This window comes from Coregonus clupeaformis, chromosome 35 (assembly GCF_020615455.1).
Source record: "Coregonus clupeaformis isolate EN_2021a chromosome 35, ASM2061545v1, whole genome shotgun sequence".
Taxonomy (NCBI): Eukaryota; Metazoa; Chordata; class Actinopteri; order Salmoniformes; family Salmonidae; genus Coregonus; species Coregonus clupeaformis.
Window position 1 is genome coordinate 22,369,811 of NC_059226.1, and position 18,491 is coordinate 22,388,301.

General features: G+C 48.0%; 1 protein-coding gene across 2 annotated transcripts in view; it reads left to right on the forward strand.

Annotated features, from left to right (window-relative positions):
- Positions 1-18,491, forward strand: part of prkar1b (protein kinase, cAMP-dependent, regulatory, type I, beta) — a 178,479-nt gene that overhangs the window by 91,341 nt on the left and 68,647 nt on the right. For both annotated transcript variants that reach the window (XM_045210930.1, XM_045210931.1), the window contains one exon: positions 14,554-14,615. In XM_045210930.1, the coding sequence (XP_045066865.1) occupies positions 14,554-14,615 (62 nt within the window). The remainder of the gene's footprint in view (positions 1-14,553; positions 14,616-18,491) is intronic.

Consider the following 18,491-nt stretch of genomic DNA (forward strand, 5'->3'; position numbering starts at 1 on the left):
CTACTCTCTGTTCTCTCTACTATCTCTACTCTCTCTACTCTCTCTGCTCTCTCTGCTCTCTCTACTCTCTCTACTCTCTCTACTCTCTCTGCTCTGCTCTCTCTGCTATCTCACCTCTATGGGATGACTAGTGCCCAGAGTTTTTACTGACTGTGTGATGTGACCTAGGGCTTTAACTAGGGTACAGAGTTATTCCTGGTCAGGTCACATGGTCAGGAAATACTCCTGTCTGACCTCACTGGAACCTTTGGCCATGTACCATGTTCTGCACACATCCTGACCAGGTCACATCCTGACCATGTCAAATTCTGACCATGTCACATCCTGACCAGGTCACATTCTGACCATGTCACATCCTGACCATGTCACATCCTGACCATGTCACATTCTGACCATGTCACATCCTGACCAGGTCACATTCTGACCATGTCACATTCTGACCATGTCACATTCTGACCATGTCACATCCTGACCAGGTCACATTCTGACCATGTCACATTCTGACCAGGTCACATTCTAACTGAGAAGGCTAACGGATAATGCTATGTAGACCATCTGAAGAGACTGGTCTATTCCAATGGTAATTGTGACCTCTGCAGCAGTGTTCCAGTAGCAGTAGTCAGAGCAGAGTAGTGGGTTGTCAGGGCCTCTGTCCACATCGTTATCCTCTTCGTCGTTAGGGGAATAGTCAGCCCCATGGAGAGCAGTGGGAGAGGTCGTAAATACCTTTTAATCGGCCAGTCAGTGTGTGTACGTGTACATACGTGTGTGTGTGTGTGTGTGCGCATGTTTAATGTGTGTGTGTATGAGATAGAGAATGTGGGCTTCATTAAGTGTGAGGAGTGGAGGACAGTGGGAGCTGTGGGCCTCAGCTGTCTGGTATTCAGCAGCATTGTAACCCACCTCAACTGGCTGCCTCTCGACAAGCATGTCTCTTTCTCTCTCTCTCTCTCTCGCTCTCTCTCTCTCTCTCTCTCTCTCTCTCTCTCTCTCTCTCTCTCTCTCTCTCTCTCTCTCTCTCTCTCTCTCTCTCTCTCTCTCTCTCTCTCTCTCTCTCTCTCTCTCTCTCTCTCTCTCTCTCTCTCTCTCTCTCTCTCTCTCTCTCTCTCTCTCTCTCTCTCTCTCTCTCTCTCTCTCTCTCTCTCTCTCTCTCTCTCTCTCTCTCTCTCTCTCTCTCTCTCTCTCTCTCTCTCTCTCTCTCTCTCTCTCTCTCTCTCTCCTACTGAAGAAGTTCCAAACAGAACATGAACTCATGATGGGCCAATGGAAGCGCTGCACATCATGTCATTCCTGTCTCCATGCCAACAGGATAGTAGTGTGGGGATAAACACAGGGAGCTTGGCTTGGCATCGGGATAGGCATGATGAGGACAGTGGAAAGGTTGTTGATTGGCGGGGCTGGCAGGGTCCAAGGTAGTCCAGGTTGGTTGGTCCCACCCATGCTAAGCAGTTAGTTAGAATACCCGGCTCGCAGCATTGACTGTTGGTCTGGCTGATATTGTGGTGATACTGCAGTGATACTATAGTTATTATCAGTGGTACAGCTCCAATGGGGCACAAAGGTGTTGGTTTCTATCAGTGTCTATCAGTGTGACTTTGCCCTTTGACTCAGTTATATCACCCTGGTTTATCACCCTGGTTTGTTGTGCAAGATGAAACCAGGTGGATACCCACGTGAAAAATATGAGCAGTGTGTGGTGTATGGTAGATTAGCTTCAGTGTACTGTTATTGGCAGTGCACTTAGGCAAGAGAGTATTAGTGGTGTTGTGGCTTAGGGTGTGTGTATGTGTCCGATGTCTGTGTATGCATAACTTAAGGCCTATATTCTCAGTCCAGGCCCCCCCCCCACCACTTTCTATACTCAGGTAGTTTGGCCGTGGCTGGCTGTAAATATATTCCCTGGCCTGTCTGTCTGCAGCAGCAGGTGTTAGTATGGGTGCAGCAGATCACACAGGTCAACACACCGCCCGCACGACCCTCAGGTGCTCCAGTCTGCCAGACACCCACACACATACACACATACACACACAAACACACACACTCACTCACTCCCCACCCTGTCTCTCCAAGCTACCCATCCCAGTGAAAGCACAGCGGAGGTCCAGCATTTAGGTTTACCAACCACTCTAATCCAGCCCTGGGCCACGTTCAGTAACCAAATTATTCCTTGTTCTACATGTCAGAGAGGCATGTTTGTTCTACATAGCATATCTCTATCTGAAAGTTTGAAAACATTGCATCCTGTTGAACGCGCCCCTGGCCTGTGCACACCCTCTATCCTCCCTAGACACCCCTCTCTAACCCCTCCTCTCTAACTCCTCCTCTCTAACTCCTCCTCTCTAACCCTCCTCTCTAACCCTCCTCTCTAACCCACCTCTCTAACTCCTCCTCTCTAACCCGCCTCTCCAACCCTCCTCTCTAACCCCTCCTCTCTAACTCCTCCTCTCTAACTCCTCTTCTCTAACCCTCCTCTCTAACATGCCTCTCTAACCTGCCTCTCCAACCCTCCTCTCTAACCCCTCCTCTCTAACTCCTCCTCTCTAACCCTCCTCTCTAACCCCCCCTCTCTAACCCTCCTCTCTAACTCCTCCTCTCTAACCCCCCTCTCTAGCCCTCCTCTCTAACCCTCCTCTCTAACCCCTCTTCTCTAACCCTCCTCTCTAACCCTCTTCTCTAACCCCTCTTCTCTAACCCTCCTCTCTAAACCTCCTCTCTAACCTTCCTCTCTAACCCCCCTCTCTAACCCTCCTGTCTAATCCCCCCTCTCTAACCCTCCTCTCTAACCCTCCTCTCTAACCTTCCTCTCTAACCCTCCTCTCTAACCCCCCTCTCTAACCCTCCTCTCTAACCCTCATCTCTAACCCTCCTCTCTAACCCCTCTTCTCTAACCCTCCTCTCTAACCCTCCTCTCTAACATGCCTCTCTAACCTGCCTCTCCAACCCTCCTCTCTAACCCCTCCTCTCTAACTCCTCCTCTCTAACCCTCCTCTCTAACCCCCCTCTCTAACCCTCCTCTCTAACTCCTCCTCTCTAACCCCCCTCTCTAGCCCTCCTCTCTAACCCTCCTCTCTAACCCCTCTTCTCTAACCCTCCTCTCTAACCCTCTTCTCTAACCCCTCTTCTCTAACCCTCCTCTCTAAACCTCCTCTCTAACCTTCCTCTCTAACCCCCCTCTCTAACCCTCCTGTCTAATCCCCCTCTCTAACCCTCCTCTCTAACCCTCCTCTCTAACCTTCCTCTCTAACCCTCCTCTCTAACCCCCCTCTCTAACCCTCCTCTCTAACCCTCATCTCTAACCCTCCTCTCTAACCCCTCTTCTCTAACCCTCCTCTCTAACCCTCCTCTCTAACCTTCTTCTCTAACCTTCCTCTCTAACCCTCCTCTCTAACCCCTCTTCTCTAGCCCTCCTCTCTAACCCCCCTCTCTAACCCCTCTTCTCTAACCCTCCTCTCTAACCCTCCTCTCTAACCCTCCTCTCTAACCCTCCTCTCTAACCCCCCTCTCTAACCCCTTGCCCTGGCAGTATGCGGACAGCTTTACACCCCTCTATAAACCACACCAGGTGTGTGGGTTTAGGGTAGCAGGCTACACGGTATTAGCATAATGAGAGAGTTCCTCCTGCCTTCTGTTTGTTTTAGACCAGGGGTAGGCACTTGCCTTGGGACGATTTTTGTCTGAGCGAATGGTCGGGGAGATGGAAAATAATTATAATAATTTGTAACTGCAAATTGACTAAGCCCAAAAAGAGAATGTATTTAAAAATAACTGTTTTAGACAGAGAGCTCCATCTGGCCCCTAACCACCACCACTACCACCACCCACTACTCTAGCCACTCCAACCCCTGTAGGGCTGCTGCCACCGCTGGGGGAGTGTTGCTGAAAAAGAGAGATAGGGTGAAGGCCAGCTGAGACCAGGTGTTGTGTGTGTACGGGGGGCTGGAAGGTGAGTTTTTTTGGGGGGCTTTGGGTTGAATGCACGACAGGTTAAACCTCTCTCCTCTCGCTCCTCTCCTTCTCACCCCCAGTTGCCCCAGGCCATGCTGCTGTTGACCCTCTGTAATGGTAACTCTCATCAGCAGTCAACTCTGACTTCCACTCGTACACACCTAGGACCACATTTGGGCTGCATGAGACTGTCTCTACAGCCGCGGTATCTACCACAGTAGCAGCTGCAGGTCTAGCCCATGTCTAGCTTGAGACTGTCTCTACAGCCACAGTTTTCACTGTAGAAGTCTGCCTCAGTGCCTCCAGGTCCACAGTACACATCTCTAGGGGCAGTTTATCTGCAGTACTTCTACCCCCTCTCTCCTTCTCAAGTTCCAGTCTCTAGTTAGTCACTAGTCTCTCCAAGTATGCTGCCTCCCATCCGTAGACCTAGTCTCCACTCCCCAGCCACTTGAATTACATTTATATAGGGCCAGGGGTATAACCTGTGATAAACGTGGCCATTGTCTGCTAATAGTCTTGGTGTGGGGCTACTATTGTGTTTTTAGAGGTTTGGGCTGTGTGGTGTCTAGTGTTTTTAGAGGTGTGTGGTGTCTGTAGTGTTTTTAGAGGTGTGGGGTGTCTGTAGTTTTTTTAGAGGTGTGGGGTGTCTGTAGTTTTTTTTAGAGGTGTGGGGGTGTGTGGTGTCTGTAGTGTTTTTAGAGGTGTGTGGTGTCTGTAGTTTTTTTAGAGGTGTGTGGTGTCTGTAGTTTTTTTAGAGGTGTGGGGGTGTGTGGTGTCTGTAGTGTTTTTAGAGGTGAGGGGGGTGTGTGGTGTCTGTAGTGTTTTTAGAGGTGTGGGGGTGTGTGGTGTCTGTAGTGTTTTTAGAGGTGTGGGGGGTGTGGTGTCTGTAGTTTTTTTAGAGGTGTGGGGGTGTGTGGTGTCTGTAGTGTTTTTAGAGGTGAGGGGGTGTGTGGTGTCTGTAGTGTTTTTAGAGGTGTGGGGGTGTGGTGTCTGTAGTGTTTTTAGAGGTGTGGGGGTGTGTGGTGTCTGTAGTGTTTTTAGAGGTGTGGGGGTGTGTGGTGTCTGTAGTGTTTTTAGAGGTGTGGGGGGGTGTGGTGTCTGTAGTGTTTTTAGAGGTGTGGGGGGTGTGGTGTCTGTAGTGTTTTTAGAGGTGTGGGAGTGTGTGGTGTCTGTAGTGTTTTTAGAGGTGTGGGGGTGTGTGGTGTCTGTAGTGTTTTTAGAGGTGGGGGGGTGTGGTGTCTGTAGTGTTTTTAGAGGTGTGGGGGGTGTGGTGTCTGTAGTGTTTTTAGAGGTGTGGGGTGTCTGTAGTGTTTTTAGAGGTGTGGGGGGGTGTGGTGTCTGTAGTGTTTTTAGAGGTGTGGGGTGTCTGTAGTTTTTTTTAGAGGTGAGGGGGTGTGTGGTGTCTGTAGTGTTTTTAGAGGTGTGGGGGTGTGGTGTCTGTAGTGTTTTTAGAGGTGTGGGGGTGTGTGGTGTCTGTAGTGTTTTTAGAGGTGTGGGGGGGGTGTGGTGTCTGTAGTTTTTTTAGAGGTGTGGGGGTGTGTGGTGTCTGTAGTGTTTTTAGAGGTGTGGGGGTGTGGTGTCTGTAGTGTTTTTAGAGGTGTGGGGGTGTGTGGTGTCTGTAGTGTTTTTAGAGGTGTGGGGGTGTGTGGTGTCTGTAGTGTTTTTAGAGGTGTGGGGGTGTGTGGTGTCTGTAGTGTTTTTAGAGGTGTGGGGGGGTGTGGTGTCTGTAGTGTTTTTAGAGGTGTGGGGAAGTGTGGTGTCTGTAGTGTTTTTAGAGGTGTGGGAGAGGTGTGGTGTCTGTAGTGTTTTTAGAGGTGTTGGGGTGTGTGGTGTCTGTAGTGTTTTTAAAGGTGTGGGGGGGTGTGGTGTCTGTAGTGTTTTTAGAGGTGTGGGGGGGTGTGGTGTCTGTAGTGTTTTTAGAGGTGTGGGGGGGAGTGGTGTCTGTAGTGTTTTTAGAGGTGTGGGTGTGTGGTGTCTGTAGTGTTTTTAGAGGTGTGGGGGTGTGTGGTGTCTGTAGTGTTTTTGGGTGTGTGTGGTGTCTGTAGTGTTTTTTGGGGGGTGTGGTGTCTGTAGTGTTTTTTGGGGGGTGTGGTGTCTGTAGTGTTTTTGGGGGTGTGTGGTGTCTGTAGTGTTTTTTGGGGGGTGTGGTGTCTGTAGTGTTTTTGGGGGTGTGTGGTGTCTGTAGTGTTTTTTGGGGGGTGTGGTGTCTGTAGTGTTTTTTTGGGGGTGTGGTGTCTGTAGTGTTTTTTGGGGGGTGTGGTGTCTGTAGTGTTTTTGGGGGTGTGTGGTGTCTGTAGTATGTCTCGTTTAATCAGTGTCTGCTGCCTCTGAGGGCTTTCCCTCGCGGCGGCGGGCGGCGGCAAACGGGAGGCGTGTCAGGAGAGACGGCGTGGGCTGTAGCTGGCACGACCCAGTGCCTCCGTTTTTCCTCGCCCTCCCGGGGAGAGACGGAGGGAGAGACAGAGCACGTGCCAACGGCTTTCAAGTCATAAAAATCCCTCCTCCTCTCTGAATCACTTTGGTTTATAATGAAACCTTCCTTTATAGTCACAGAGCCTCTCACACTGCTGCCTATTGTCCAGAACAACCGCTGCTGCTGCTGAACGCTTTTCCAGATGCTGCTGTGTGTGTGTATATGTGTGTGTGTGTGTGTGTGTGTGTGTGTGTGTGTGTGTGTGTGTGTGTGTGTGTGTGTGTATCAGTATGAGCGAGTTGTTCCATCTGAGTAGCTGTGGCAGTGCTGGCCGGTGTAAAGGAGTTTCATGGCTGCTGTGTGTTAATGGTGTGTGAGTCACAGAGCAGACCCATGCTGTGTACTGTTAGAACGTTGTTTTACACCATGGATTTGGAGTGTTATGATGATGCTGTTTACCTCAATCTCTCTCTGCGTGCTGCCAGCCTGGTTAGAGGGCAGGGCAACCTCAAAGGTGCCCTCCCGGCCAGTGGGTTTCAATGCCCATTGGCCAGGCCTGGCCGTCTCACCCCACCTCAGCCCTCTGCCCAGTACCCCAACAGCCAGGGTATATAGTATATACTACATAGAACGGGCTATGAGGGTTAGTTTGGTACTTCTCAGTCTTGTTCTTTAGTCATCACTTTGGGAGATTTCTTGTTGTGTATCCACATCCATCCACATCCATCCACATCCATCCACATCCAGACAGTTGTTAGCTCTGTGTGTGTGTTACCCAACATACTGTGCACAAAGACACTGTGGTGGTGCTCCTTTAAAGCCCTCTAGGGTTATCAGTCTGGTAGATGGTGATTTAAGCCGTCCCCGCCGGCCCTGAGAAGAGGTGTCTGCTGAGTAAATAGACACCAGTGACCAGGAAGAGAGGGAGCGTGTGTGTGTGTAGGGGTGGCACCGAAATGCAGCCAACCTCAACTAAGAACAACAAGCACTCCACTAGCCTGATTTCCTTAATGGCTGGAATCCCCCATTCACTGCCTTTTTATGAGTGTTTGGGCTCAATAATATGCCACACACACACATGAGCACACGCACACACACGGAAGAAAGGCACGTGCCGATATAGCACTGATGTGGCAATGAGAGTGTGTGGGGGGGGTGTTAAAACAAACACAAGGGAAAGGACAGAGGAAGAGGAGAATGATGGTATGAAAAACAAAGGACAAGAGAGTTGTTTCATCACAAACAGTGTTTTTCCTTCTGCAGTCAATCAGTCCATCAGAGGATGGGGATTCACAGTATTCTATCAGACTGGGAGTGAATCCTACGATGATTATCACAACACTCTGTAGATATTCATAGACATTGTCTGGGGATTTCAGTGAGATATGACAGGACATTAGTCACCCAACAAGCCAAGTGGGACAATATGAGATTGGAATCAATGAGGAGAGTGTATTTTACTCTAGTGATATCTCTATTTCCCCTGCAGAACCTGTCCTGGACAGGGATGTGTGATTTATGGTGTGTGTGTGTTGTGATGAAAGATGGTGTGTTGTGGAACAGATGAATCTACAGCACTCAGCCTAGAGAGTAGAGGTGGGTGGAGCCTGCCTAGCCCTGCAGTCAGAGTGATGTCAGCCAGATAAGAGACTTTACCTCATCCTCCCCCCTACCTGGAGCTTTGTCTCCATAGACCACCACCTATCCCTCCATCCGTCTCCCCTCTTTTCTCCCTCCATCCCTCTCCCCTCTTTTCTCCCTCCATCCCTCTCCCCTCTTTTCTCCCTCCATCCCACTCCCCTCTTTTCTCCCTCCATCCCACTCCCCTCTTTTCTCCCTCCATCCCACTCCCCTCTTTTCTCCCTCCATCCCACTCCCCTCTTTTCTCCCTCCATCCCTCTCCCCTCTTTTCTCCCTCATCCCACTCCCCTCTTTTCTCCCTCCATCCCTCTCCCCCTCTTTTCTCCCTCCATCCCTCTCCCCTCTTTTCTCCCTCCATCCCTCTCCCCTCTTTTCTCCCTCCATCCCACTCCCCTCTTTTCTCCCTCCATCCCTCTCCCCTCTTTTCTCCCTCCATCCCACTCCCCTCTTTTCTCCCTCCATCCCTCTCTCCTCTTTTCTCCCTCCATCCCTCACATAAGAATAAAATAGTAGAGAGAGACAGAGGAAGTCAGATAGAAAAGAGAGAGGGAGGGAGAAAGTCCGGTGGAGAGAAAGGTAAGGGGAGAGGGGTGGGGTAGAGAGAGAGAGAGAGAGAGAGAGAGAGAGAGAGAGAGAGAGAGAGAGAGAGAGAGAGAGAGAGAGAGAGAGAGAGAGAGAGAGAGAGAGAGAGAGAGAGAGAGAGAGAGAGAGAGAGAGAGAGAGAGAGAGAGAGAGAGAGAGAGAGAGAGAGAGAGAGAGAGAGAGAGAGAGAGAGAGAGAGAGAGAGAGAGAGAGAGAGAGAGAGAGAGAGAGAGAGAGAGAGAGAGAGAGAGAGAGAGAGAGAGAGAGAGAGAGAGAGAGAGAGAGAGAGAGAGAGAGGAAGTAATGGTGCGTCGACTGAGACGGATGGAGGGAGGGAGCAAGGGAAGAAAAGAGGGGCGGCGTTACGGTATTTACCCGGGGCAGGTAGAGTGCCTTTGATCCCGTCGTCATGGTAACATTGCTCCGTCTGCTGCTCCCGTACGAGGGGGCAGAGTCCACCTGGGCTACATTGTCTTCTGACAGGGGCTGTCTCTCATACACGGGACACTAGGCCCTCAACCCATCAGTGCAGACCAAAGTCCAATGTCTGGGCCCGGCACATTCATTTGGCACATTCCATTGGCTGACATCATCATGGCTGCTCCCTGACTCTCACACACACACAACGGCCAGGTGTTTATAGGTGTGGCACTGGATAGGTCATGCCAAGATACACACCTAGAGGGTACATGCTGAAGTACTGCATGTCACAGAGTGCTCAGCTTCCTGGTTTCCAGTGGGGCTGCTGATTGAAAGAGGGTCCATCTCAATAGCCTGAAGTCTCCTTTCCTTTATCTGCACTGACCTGAATAGTCAAAGAAATGACAGCTTTCACCTCCTGTCTTGTTCTGTCACATAGTATGTGTTAAGGAGACAAGGAGAGGATGCCTCTCTAGCCCTTGAGCAAGGCACTTAACCCTAATTGCTCCTGTAAGTCGCTCTGGATAAGAGCGTCTGCTAAATGACTAAAATGTAAATGTAATAATAATAATAATAATAAATGTAAATGTAGACTATTGAGATACAACCCCACCAGACATCGGTCAAGGGATTGAGTCCTCGTCCTCTCTAGAACTCTGTGACCTGATCTAGGATCAGCTGTTGGAGCGTCAACACAAACAAGCCCCATATTGTGTGTGAGATGGCCACAGATGTGAGATCAGCTGTTGGCTGTGCTGTTGCAGATGTTGTTGTGACTAATCACTACTAAGTGGCTTGTAGCATGCTCTCAGGTGTACTGTGGCGTGCTGTGGTGTACAGTGGGTGGGATGGTGTGTGTGTGTGTGTGTTGTTTTTATGGTTGTGTGAATGTAGGTGTGTGTGTTGTTTTTATGTGCTTGCGTATGTATAGGTGGGATGTTGGGTGTATCATGTACACATACACACACATACATACAAGTGTGCTCTTGTTTTTGATGTGTTAGCAGGTGTGTGTGTGTGTGGGGGGGGGGGGGGGGTCAGATAAACAAACACACGTGTGTGTTGTTTTTGTTTTGTGTGTGTCCTTGCATTTGTGTGCATGTGTGTGTTTGTTAGTACAGTGTGTGTGTGTGTGTGTGTGTGTGTGTGTGTGTGTGTGTGTGTGTGTGTGTGTGTGTGTGTGTGTGTGTGTGTGTGTGTGTGTGTGTGTGTGTGTGTGTGTGTGTGGTGTGTGTGAGTCACTGGCCAGCCAGCTGGAGTACACAGAGCCACCAGCTGGCCAAATCCACCTTGTCAACACAACTTTTATACACCATCATTACATCATCAAATACCTAGGGAGTCACTCCACCACCACCCCCTCCTCTACCACCTCCACCACCTCTACCTCCACCACCACCTCCTCCTCTACCACCTCCACCACCTCCACCTCCACCACCTCCACCACCTCTACCACCTCTACCTCCACCACCTCCACCACCTCTACCTCCACCACCACCTCCTCCTCTACCACCTCCACCACCTCTACCTCCACCACCACCTCCTCCTCTACCACCTCCACCACCTCCACCTCCACCACCTCCACCACCTCTACCACCTCTACCTCCACCACCTCCACCACCTCTACCACCTCCACCACCTCCACCTCCACCACCTCTACCTCCACCACCACCACCACCACCACCACCCCCTCCTACACCACCAGTGTGTTCTGTGTAAATTATAGTGTATACACTGTATGTTCTGGTGGCCCAGTCTGTGTGTGAAACTCATCCCTCCCACACACACATCGGTACTGCCGGTTCTTCTTCCTGGAACCAAAAAGGGTTCTTCAAATGGTTATCTCATGGGGACAGCCGAAGATAGCGATAGATAGTTCTAGATATCACTTATATTTAAAGTGTATAGACACGTTCACATATCCTACTACGCACGTGCACACACACACACACACACACACACACACACACACACACACACACACAGACATACAGTCACTCAGTCACTCTGTGGATCCTGTAGCTCTGTATGTCTTTGATATTCAGCTTATTTTATTGTTATTATATATGTATTATATATTTTAATATAAGACTGATGGTATGCAGTTGATTAAATAAATATGCCAGAGAGAGAGAGGGAAGGAGGAAGGGAGAGAGAGAGAAGCAAATAGAGAGTGAGGGAAAGGGAGAGAGAGAAGAGAGAGAGAGGGGGAGGGAGTCAATGACAGAGAGGGAAGGAGAGATAGGGAGTGATTGAATGAGTAAGATAAAAAGAGAGGGAGGGAAGGATATTTTCCTGTCCCAGCCCATCCCACTAGCTTTTATCTGCATAATGACATGCATTTAAACAACCTGTTTAGTGTGCTGCAGAACTAACCAACACCATGCATCTAAATGACCCATTGAGCGTGCTGCCAACCTGGACTCAGGAGTAGACGTAACATAGTAAATGTAAATCTGTCTCCATCATTTAGTGTAATATGTAACATTTTATATGGCATGTATTAATTTGTGGATGTCCATAATCCATTTTGTTGATATATTACGAATTGCAATTCGTACAATATGTTACGAATTTGCAATACGAATGATATGTTATGAATTCCAAAATGTTTTGAGCTAACGTTAGCTAGGCTAGCAGTTAAGGTTAGGGTTAAGGGTTAGGAGTTAGTTTAAAGGGTTAGGGGAAAGGTTAGCTAACATGCTAAGTAGATGCAAAGTAGCTAAAAAGTTGTAAGTAGTTGCAAAGTTGCTAATAAGCTAAAATTCTCTGTGATGATATTCGAACATGCAACCTTTGTGTTGCTAGACGTTCCTGGTATACACCTACCCATCCACACCAACCAACCAACCAACCAACCACCCTCCTTTCATTTTTTGCCGTAGCCCTTTACACTTGTACCCGTATACGGGTTGAAAATGGCAGATTTGGGCACTGATAAATGCCTACATTGGAATGCAGTGGCTGCATAGTAACATGCTAAACATGACGTCAGCGCTCTGGCTCTGCGCTTCACAGCGCTGTATGGGTTTTGACTGACACGTTCTGAAAATTGGCCACGGCACACCCACCTGAATGCACTCATGACTCCTTTCTATGCGCACCAAAATTATGATCTGTTTCCCTGAATTTCATAGTGAAATCCTAACACTGTAATATCGTATTTTATGACTTAGTTACTCGTGTTGGCATAAGAACCGGCTTTCAAATGATGCCCACCTGACCTAGATTGCGATTTATAATGGGAAAATGTTTGATTACGTTAACAACAACAGTAATTGTGTGATGGCGGGGATGCAGGGTTGTGGTCCAAACAAAACAACTACAGGTTTGCTTGCTCTATTTCCTCAACGGCACTGCTAGGAAAGCTAAAAAAAAAAAACATCTTATAGCTGAAGACTCTTCTTTGAGTCATAAAAGTGCATTGAAATTACTTAAAATCAAATCAATATCAAATCAAATGTTATTGGTCGCGTACACATATTTAGCAGATGTTATTGCGGGTGTAGTGAAATGCTTTCCTAGCTCCAACAAGAACTATGCAATGTGTTCCTAGCTCCAACAGGAACTATGCACACATTGGAGAGGTGTGTGGCCACTTGGAGACACCAGTTAGTTCTCTCACGCAAACCCTTGTCATTAGTTTTTTCTTATGTTACTCCTACCCCACATTTTCCAGGAATATTTGTATCATGTTACTGAATGTACAGAATCCAAAGTATTTTCAGATTCCGTTATCAACAAATGTGGCGAAAAGTACAGTAAATGTAAAATGCACATAAAATCAACACAACAGTGTAATGTTTGTATTCAGTCTTGTCAGGTGAACTGTTGTGTCCTCACCTTTAGTCTAATAATTTTCCCATAATCTCCAAACTGTTCCCTTTTGATTGCTACCATGGTTATGCATATGCTTTTCATTTTTCTTCTTTAAGAAACATTTCAATTAAGCCCTATGCATATAGGCAAATTCCCATGAGTGTAAAGGGTTAAGTAACCTTCTGTCTTATATAACCATACCAAACGTAACATATCATACTAATGTGAGTGTTCAGGATTTACGTTTACTATATTACGTCTAGTCTATGATACCAGGCTGGTGCTGCAGAGTCACGCCTCAGTTTCCTCATGTGGCTCTGAACACAGACGCACACACACATACACTGTTAAAATGTACCAGCTGCAACAAACACGTTTTTTTGTTTTGTTCAGCCGCTCTTTTAAAGAGCCAGTCAGTAGTTTCAACTGCTCCTTCGATGGCATGGTGCACAACAAGCGGAACAAGCAACAACACCCACGCAGACCTATTAGGTCTATCCCACAACAGGGCTCTCGACAGAGGGGTAGTGACTTGGTAGTGACACAGGCCAGGACAGACCACTGGGTGAAGGTGGGGGTGGAGGGGGACTGGTGGCCCTAAACAGGACAGACCGCTGGGGGGAGGAGGTGGAGGTGGAGGAGGGCTGGTGGTGGTGGAGGTGGAGGAGGAGGTGGAGGTGGAGGAGGGCTGGTGGTGGTGGAGGAGGAGGTGGAGGGGGAGGAGGGCTGGTGGTGGTGGAGGAGGAGGTGGAGGTGGTGGAGGTGGAGGTGGTGGAGGAGGTGGAGGTGGAGGAGGGCTGGTGGTGGTGGAGGAGGAGGTGGAGGAGGGCTGGTGGTGGTGGTGGAGGAGGAGGTGGAGGTGGAGGAGGGCTGGTGGTGGTGGAGGAGGAGGTGGAGGTGGTGGAGGAGGGCTGGTGGTGGAGGAGGTGGAGGAGGGCTGGTGGTGGTGGAGGAGGAGGTGGAGGAGGGCTGGTGGTGGTGGAGGAGGGCTGGTGGTGGTGGAGGAGGAGGTGGTGGTGGAGGAGGTGGAGGAGGAGGTGGAGGTGGTGGAGGGCTGGTGGTGGTGGTGGAGGAGGAGGTGGAGGAGGGCTGGTGGTGGTGGAGGTAGAGATGGTGATGGAGGGCTGGTGGTCCTAAACAGTCAGTTTAGTTTTACAGTATGATCCTCTCTCTGCCCCCCTCCACTTGTCAACATTACAGGTGTGTGTGGGTGGTAGGCAGCTACAGTATTTTTAAAAAATAATTTGCGTTTCTGAGTGACTGCATGTGTGTTTTTACTGTATGTGGTGGACTCAGGATGTGTGTGTTGGACAGTGTAGAGTTGATGACAGCGCTCCAGATGGATTGTGGGAGCTGGTGTGATGATGATGATGGCGATGAAGGGTTAGCGGTCTGCTTGTCCAGGTGTGTATTGGAAGTGGTTGGGCTGGGGCTGAGGTGCTGTGTGTGTGTCCCCGGGTCATGCAGAGTTCCTTGGGCCGTGTGTGTGTGTCTCTTTGGCTACCGTGTTTGTTTGCAGCCTGATCCCCTTCATAAAGGGCTGAGATGACAGCACTAATGGTTGTGTTGAAGGCTGCTCTTTCTCCAACGTCACACATCGCTGGTTGAAAACACTTCTATGTTGAGGGGTGTGTGTGTGTGTGTGGCGGACGTATGGCAATACTAACCCCTGTTTTCTCCTCTTTCTCTCTCTCTCTCTCTCTCTCTCTCTCGCTCTCTCTTCCTCATAGTGACATATTTGATGCCATGTTCCCTGTCATGCACATTGCGGGAGAGACGGTCATTCAGCAAGGTTTGTGAACATAATGTATAATGTGTTAACTCTTTAATACACACATGTACCGAACACATAGTAGACCTACTGTACGTACGGAAACACTGAACCCTAGTATTACCACACACACACACACACACACACACACACACACACACACACACACACACACACACACACACACACACACACACACACAGACTGTAGTATTCCTGCAGACATGCAGTACTGACTGTACTCCCTCTCTTTCTACCAGATATCAGTGTAACTTCCTCCCAGTCTGACGGTTGTCACTAGTTACCACATTCACAAAGTCCAAATTGGCTATATCGGAAGAATTCATGAAAACAAACATTCGCTTTTTTGTCTTAATTTAAGGTTAGGGTTAGGCATAAGGTTAGCAGTGTGGTTAAGGTTGGGGTTAGGTTTAAAATCAGATTTTAAAAAGATACATTTTAGAAATACAGTGGGGGAAAAAAGTATTTAGTCAGCCACCAATTGTGCAAGTTCTCCCACTTAAAAAGATGAGAGAGGCCTGTAATTTTCATCATAGGTACACGTCAACTATGACAGACAAAATGAGACATTTTTTTCCAAATAATCACATTGTAGGATTTTTAATGAATTTATTTGCAAGTTATGGTGATCATTGTCATGCTGAAAGACCCAGCCACATTTCATATTCAATGCCCTTGCTGATGGAAGGAGGTTTTCACTCAAAATCTCACGATACATGGCCCCATTCATTCTTTCCTTTACACGGATCAGTCGTCCTGGTCCCTTTGCAGAAAAACAGCCCCAAAGCATGATGTTTCCACCCCCATGCTTCACAGTAGGTATGGTGTTATTTGGATGCAACTCAGCATTCTTTGTCCTCCAAACACGACGAGTTGAGTTTTTACCAAAAAGTTCTATTTTGGTTTCATCTGACCATATGACATTCTCCCAATCCTCTTCTGGATCATCCAAATGCACTCTAGCAAACTTCAGACGGGCCTGGACATGTACTGGCTTAAGCAGGGGGACACGTCTGGCACTGCAGGATTTGAGTCCCTGGCGGCGTAGTGTGTTACTGATGGTAGGCTTTGTTACTTTGGTCCCAGCTCTCTGCAGGTCATTCACTAGGTCCCCCGTGTGGTTCTGGGATTTTTGCTCACCGTTCTTGTGATCATTTTGACCCCACGGGTGAGATCTTGCGTGGAGCCCCAGATCGAGGGAGATTATCAGTGGTCTTGTATGTCTTCCATTTCCTAATAATTGCTCCCACAGTTGATTTCTTCAAACCAAGCTGCTTACCTATTGCAGATTCAGTCTTCCCAGCCTGGTGCAGGTCTACAATTTTGTTTCTGGTGTCCTTTGACAGCTCTTTGGTCTTGGCCATAGTGGAGTTTGGAGTGTGACTGTTTGAGGTTGTGGACAGGTGTCTTTTATACTGATAACAAGTTCAAACAGGTGCCATTAATACAGGTAACGAGTGGAGGACAGAGGAGCCTCTTAAAGAAGAGGTTACAGGTCTGTGAGAGAATTTGCAAATAAATTCATAAAAAATCCTACAATGTGATTTTCTGGATTTTTTTTCCTCAATTTGTCTGTCATAGTTTACGTGTACCTATGATGAAAATTACAGGCCCCTCTCATCTTTTTAAGTCGGAGAACTTGCACAATTGGTGGCTGACTAAATACTTTTTTCCCCACTGTAGGCGGGGTTTATGACTTTGTGGCTGTGCCAGCTAGTGACGACCCAGTCTAACCGCACCAGTCCAAGGTCTCAGTTTAGACATCCCATAGCCTTTGAAGCTGAACAGAGCCAATCTGGTCCAGACTGTTTTTTTTGGGGGGTCTCCCTATCGAACACAGACACACAGACAAACAAACACGTAACCGCACACTTACTGTAAGCTCTCACACACACATACAGACAGACACAAACAGATTAAGCCACACATTGGCACAAGCAGAGACAGACACAAACACACAGTATAGAGTAGACTTAGGAAATAGGCACACATATAGGCACATGTACACACCCACTCTCTCCCTCCCTGCCTCCCCCAGACAGTGGTCCTGTGGTGTACTTTACACTATCTGTCCTAATTTGGTGATAACTAGGAGGTGGGTGCAGTGAGAGAGAGAGAGAGAGAGAGAGAGAGAGAGAGAGAGAGAGAGAGAGAGAGAGAGAGAGAGAGAGAGAGAGAGAGAGAGAGAGAGAGAGAGAGAGAGAGAGAGAGAGAGAGAGAGAGAGAGAGAGAGAGAGAGAGAGAGAGAGAGAGAGAGAGAGAGAAGAGAGAGAGAGAGAGAGAGAGAGAGAGAGAGAGAGAGAGAGAGAGAGAGAGAGAGAGAGAGAGAGAGAGAGAGTCCCTGCTGCTGTGTGATATAGCTATAGTACATTACTACAGTATACACTACAGACCGCTGATGTCACTGTTCACTGTCTGGACTCTGCTGCAGCTCAGTATCTGCAGTGAGGGGCTGCTACTGGCTGTTTACACCAAAGATATCTATGGTTTAACAGTATGTATATACAGTTGAAGTCGGAAGTTTACATACACTTAGGTTGGACTCATTAAAACTTGTTTTTCAACCACTCCACACATTTCTTGTTAACAAACTATAGTTTTGGTAAGTCTTTTAGGACATCTACTTTGTGCATGACACAAGTCATTTTTCCAACAATTGTTTATAGACAGATTATTTCACTTATAATTCACTGTATCACAATTCCAGTGGGTCAGAAGTTTACATACACTAAGTTGACGGTGCCTTTAAACAGCTTGGAAAATTCCAGAAAATGATGTAATGTCTTTAGAAGCTTCTGATAGGCTAATTGACATCATTTGAGTTAATTGGAGGTGTACCTGTGGATGTATTTCAAGGCCTACCTTCAAACTCAGTGCCTCTTTGCTTGACATCATGGGGAAATCAAAATAAATCAGCCAAGACCTCAGAAAAGAAATTGTAGACCTCCACAAGTCTGGTTCATCCATGGGAGCAATTTCCAAATGCCTGAAGGTACCACGTTCATCTGTACAAACAATAGTATGCAAGTATAAACACCATGGGACCACGCAGCTGTCATACCGCTCAGGAAGGAGATGTGTTCTGTCTCCTAGAGATGAACGTACTTTGGTGCGAAAAGTGCAAATCAATCCCAGAACAACAGCAAAGGACCTTGTGAAGATGCTAGAGGAAACATGTACAAAAGTATCTATATCCACAGTAAAACAAGTCCTATATCGACATAACCCAAAAGGCTGCTCAGCAAGGAAGAAGCCACTGCTCCAAAACCACCATAAAAATGCCAGACTACAGTTTGCAACTGCACATGGGGACAAAGATCGTACTTTTTGGAGAAATGTCCTCTGGTCTGATGCAACAAAAATAGAACTGTTTGGCCAGAATGACCATCGCTATGTTTGGAGGAAAAAGGCGGTGGCTTGCAAGCCGAAGAACACCATCCCAACCGTGAAGCACGGGGGTGCCAGCAACATGCTGTGGGGGTGCTTTGCTGCAGGAGGGACTGGTGCACTTCACAAAATAGATGGCATCATGAGGAAGGAAAATTATGTGGATATATTGAAGCAACATCTCAAGACATCAGTCAGGAAGTTAAAGCTTGGTCGCAAATGGGTCTTCCAAATGGACAATGATCCCAAGCATACTTCCAAAGTTGTGGCAAAATGTCTTAAGCACAACAAAGTCAAGGTATTGGAGTGGCCATCACAAAGCCCTGACCTCAACCCTATAGAAAATGTGTGGGCAGAACTGAAAAAGCGTGTGTGAGCACAGAGGCCTACAAACCTGACTCAGTTACACCAGCTCTGTCAGGAGGAATGGGCTAAATGCACCCAACTTATAGTGGGAAGCTTGTGGAAGGCTACCCGAAACGTTTGACCC